At 31.0% G+C, this 4,252-nt stretch overlaps 1 protein-coding gene across 1 annotated transcript in view; it reads right to left on the bottom strand.

Annotated features, from left to right (window-relative positions):
- Nucleotides 1-3,969, bottom strand: part of SEMA3A (semaphorin 3A) — a 196,714-nt gene extending 192,745 nt beyond the window's left edge. The window contains exon 1 of the mRNA XM_011364399.2: nucleotides 3,640-3,969. Coding sequence (XP_011362701.1) covers nucleotides 3,640-3,751 — 112 coding nt within the window. The 5' untranslated portion in view covers nucleotides 3,752-3,969. The remainder of the gene's footprint in view (nucleotides 1-3,639) is intronic.
- Between the last annotated feature and the right edge of the window lie 283 nt (nucleotides 3,970-4,252).

Here is a 4,252-nt window from a genome sequence, read left to right as displayed (position 1 = left end):
TATTATAATTTAAAATGTGAATTTCATTTGATATCAATAACAATTTTATTTGTAAAGCATTTATTATAATTTATAACCTATAGATTGCCAGGAATATTATTCTCAACTGTAAAATATTAACATAAAGTTTTGACATTTATATATTCATATATTCATATATATGTATGTGTGATGTGTTTATTCTTTAGTAGAAGTAAAGAAAACCTCTGAAAAATCAAATTTAATAAATAATAAAGTAAATCATCATTCACATTAATTAAATTTTAAAGTGATCACAATATACTGAGCCATGTAAATAAAAAAGTTTCTGCAAATTTTACTTAATAATTTTTAGTTCAATATTACCTTCTAGTATCAGAAAGATATGTAGGACAATTTCAATTTAACTAATAATTTTATTCTTAAACCAACTACTTGATCTGAGGGAGACAAGCTTTACAAAGTATGAAAAGAAAGACTTTAAAATGTCTACCATTTATTTAAATGCTATTAGTAAGCCTTCTTTATGAAGGTAAAGTTAAAGGCATTGATTTAACATTGGGATTCACGTGATCACCATCACATTCATACTTGCATGTGTCTTTGATTTCTACCAAAACTGAAGCATACAATGTCCTGGAAAAGCTAATTACATTGAGTGATGGAACATTTGTCATTTGTTTAAAACCCCAAACCTAATTTATTTCCTTGTGATTTCCATAGCTTTTTCTGGTCTTCGTTGTACCACACATTCCAAAAGGAAGATTACATGATATTCTGGTATTTCATGAGAAAAGTGAAATTTGACTAGTTTTGAAAGGGAAATAAATTGTTATGCACTCTTTTTAAAAAGAAGCATTTTTAACATTTAGTTATGTTACATATATTTAAGGAAGGAAAAAATATCTCTGAGTGAATATTTCTTGAGGATAATTTGTATGTGACTGCTGAGATTTACAGAGTTCTCACATTTGCTTCCCCCACAAGGATTCTAAATCAGATTGGTTCAGAGGAAAAGCCAGCATACCCCATTTTTCTAATATTATCACTTCTCCAGATGGTCCTAAAACATCTATTCAATTCCTTTTTCCTAGAAAGTAAAGAGGTACCTTATTAGGTATGTAGGTGCACCCACTACAAAGGCTGCCTCCTTGTTCTTCTTTGTCTTTCCTATTTAACATATTAAATATTTTTCATCTCCTACCAGGCAAGATGACAAGTAGAAAGTAAGCACAGTGATTGCCTGAAACTTTGTCTTGGCAACCTGAGCAAAGAGAGAGTTAATGGTGGATCTTTGAAAACAAGTGACCATGGGAAATTAGGGTTGGCAGGGATTTAACTCTTCATGAATCATGCTGGAATATTTTTAAGAGCAATGCAGTGGATGTTTTAACTGTGTTTGACATCTAATTAAGGAGGAAAAAGAAGCAGCTAAAAAAATGTCTATTTTAGTTTAGAAACAAAGTATTGACAATTGGCTACCAGGCTTTGGCAAAACAAGTGTACAAGGAGAGACAAAAAGGTAATGACAGACCAATAAAATGACAGAAGAAAAATTGCTTAGGCCATTCCCTTTTTTCCCCCTTCTTGTTCATTTCACTGTTTATTTTATCAAATTGCTAAGCTCTAGGTATAGCAATAGAATTGTTATATAACTTTAAGGAAGTTTTCAATTTAAAAAAAGCAAAATAATTCTAATGGATACCATTACTAAAAAGAGCTTATAAGATAATTTCAAATATATACAGTTTAAAGTATGTGTATATAATAAAGGGCTATTCTAATTAAATGCAATATTTTTAATAATAGGAAGTACTGGTGCCTTCTCTATAATCCAATGCCAGGGAAATAAAATTTTTGCAGAATAAATAAGCAGAATTCTCAATTCTTATTTATTTTACACTTTATTAGCACTTAGAGAAGCATATGCAAATCTAATCATTTTTAATATGTATTTCATGTTTCAAACTTGTTATTTTAAAATTATAGCCTAGCCATTCACATCTTCAAGAAGTGAAGTTGTATGTAAAACTTACTTAAAAGGCATTCAAACTTGCATAAAATTGACCATCAACCTAGGAATTATTTGGTGACATCTTCTCAAAGTGAAAATAGAAAGCAAAAACTGATGAAAATACACATGCCATAATATCATATACTGTGGAAATAATTTAAAGATAGTTACTAGAGATATAATAGATATATAACTAAGTATTTAATGATTTCTATAAGTTTTAATATCTTGAATGAGTACAATTAAAATTATGTTTGCTTATGTTTAAAATTCATTCCCATATTAATAATCAAGAAAATTTTATACCAAAAATAAATATGTTTTCCAGTTCAATGTATTTTATCCAACAAATATTAAATCCAAATAAACACATTTAATAGGTGTTTAATTTTCTAATCTAAAGTGTGAAAATTACATGTCTTTCCTATTTATGGTCCTCATTCACACTAGAGCATTTAGAAAAGGATCTTTCCCATCATGTGAAAATTAAAAAATATGTTTTTTGGCAGAAGAGAAACATACAGTAGACAGACATCTCTATAGGTAGATTCAATAAATCTTTCACATTATTAGTTAAAAACAGAATATAACTTAAAGACTTCACTGCCCTACTTCCAATTCTAGAAATCTGACAATTATGAGAAAGCAATACCTTAGGGAGTAAAACTACTTGAGTTTAAACAGTTTAATCTTCAACTCCACTTTAATAATACCTCAGTTATATAAATATTCTCTTCCATTAAAAATTATATTATTTTGGAATCTATGTTAGCATTATTTTATACTTCTATCTATAAAATCTAACTAAACAAATATAGAACAACTATTATCTTTAGAATCCTCATTAAAAAAATAAGCATACACATTAAACTATAATCAAGTAAAGTACTAGCAACCAGGTGATAAAGTTCTTTTTCTTTCTTAAACGTATACTTTAAGAAAAAGAAGTTCACAGAACAAGTTCTACAACAAGGAAGTAATGTGTCTTCATTTTTCACTGAAGTACATATGGAATTAAATAACATTATATTTCAAAGGCTTTAGCTTTACACCAATTAGCCAAGTACACAGTCTTTTGTACAATCATAACACACTGTGGAAAAAACTAGTCTGTTCTCTCCAGTTTATATTCTCTTGGCAAACCATGACCTACTGCTTATGTTAAGCATCTGATTGTCAGATCTGAACAAACTGAATATTCATGATGATGATTAACCATTTAGTGTCTAAAACTAAGAAAATAAAATTTATCAAAAACGATTAGTATAGGTGAGGCATGCACATCTACAAAGGGACCATTTTTGCAATAGTAGTTTTAAAAATATTTTAATAGAAGTAGAATCAGAAAAAAAATAACAGAACATATGAACACATGTACAGATCAGCTTTTACCGGGCATTTAGCTCCTCTCTGCAAATGTGATTAAATGTTCTTTGTTTGCGTTTAAGTTATCATATCAAACGGAAGACATGCTTTTATTTAAAAAAGTGTTTAAATTATCCCAGAAAGAAACACACAATCATATAGGTTTCTGGGGTTAAACTAAAGGTTTTATGATTTGGGTCGGGAGGGAGTTCAAGGAATGAAAGGGGGTGGGGAGCATTACAAATCTAGCCAAATAAAAGAAAAAAAAAATAAAGATTTACCTTTGTAGGATAATTTCAGCCTTGGCACATTGTTCTTCCCATTTTGGTAGTTTGCTCTTGCTGTAAGTAACACTCCCCAGAAAAGACAGACAATCCTACAGAACCAGCCCATGCTGCAGACGCTGTAGGTCCCTATACTGCTTCAGGCTTCCGTCTGTATTGTGCGGCCAGAGAAGTTCAAACAATCTGAAAACTGGAGGTAACAGGTGACTTAGGTCAGTTTCATTCATAAAGGCAGACAATCAAGACTTCGCCGCAACACTAACACCTCTTCTTCTCTAACAGTCACTGAAGCACAGAAACTTCAAAACCTCAAAAAAAAAAAAAAAAAAAATCGAGCCAGGCACCGGATAATGAGGCACAACTGTTGTGTGGAGAGGAAAAAAAAAAATAAAATAAAATAATAACAAGGGCTGCTGCAGTGGTGCTTAAAAAGCAGTTCCTTTTATCTAGGCTCTTCTGATAGCTGGTGGCGGACTCTAATCCTGCTCCCTGCTTCATTCGGCTCCGGGGAAGCAGAATGAAAGGGAAATAGAGAAAGAGAGAGAGAGAGAGAATGAAACCGTGAGCACCGCGGACTTTTCCTGTACACATGTAGGAAGAGATGACACAA

This window comes from Pteropus vampyrus, unplaced genomic scaffold (assembly GCF_000151845.1).
Source record: "Pteropus vampyrus isolate Shadow unplaced genomic scaffold, Pvam_2.0 Scaffold4, whole genome shotgun sequence".
Lineage (NCBI taxonomy): Eukaryota > Metazoa > Chordata > Mammalia > Chiroptera > Pteropodidae > Pteropus > Pteropus vampyrus.
Note: the sequence above shows the minus strand (reverse complement) of the source record. Positions and strands in the feature narration are given on the sequence as shown.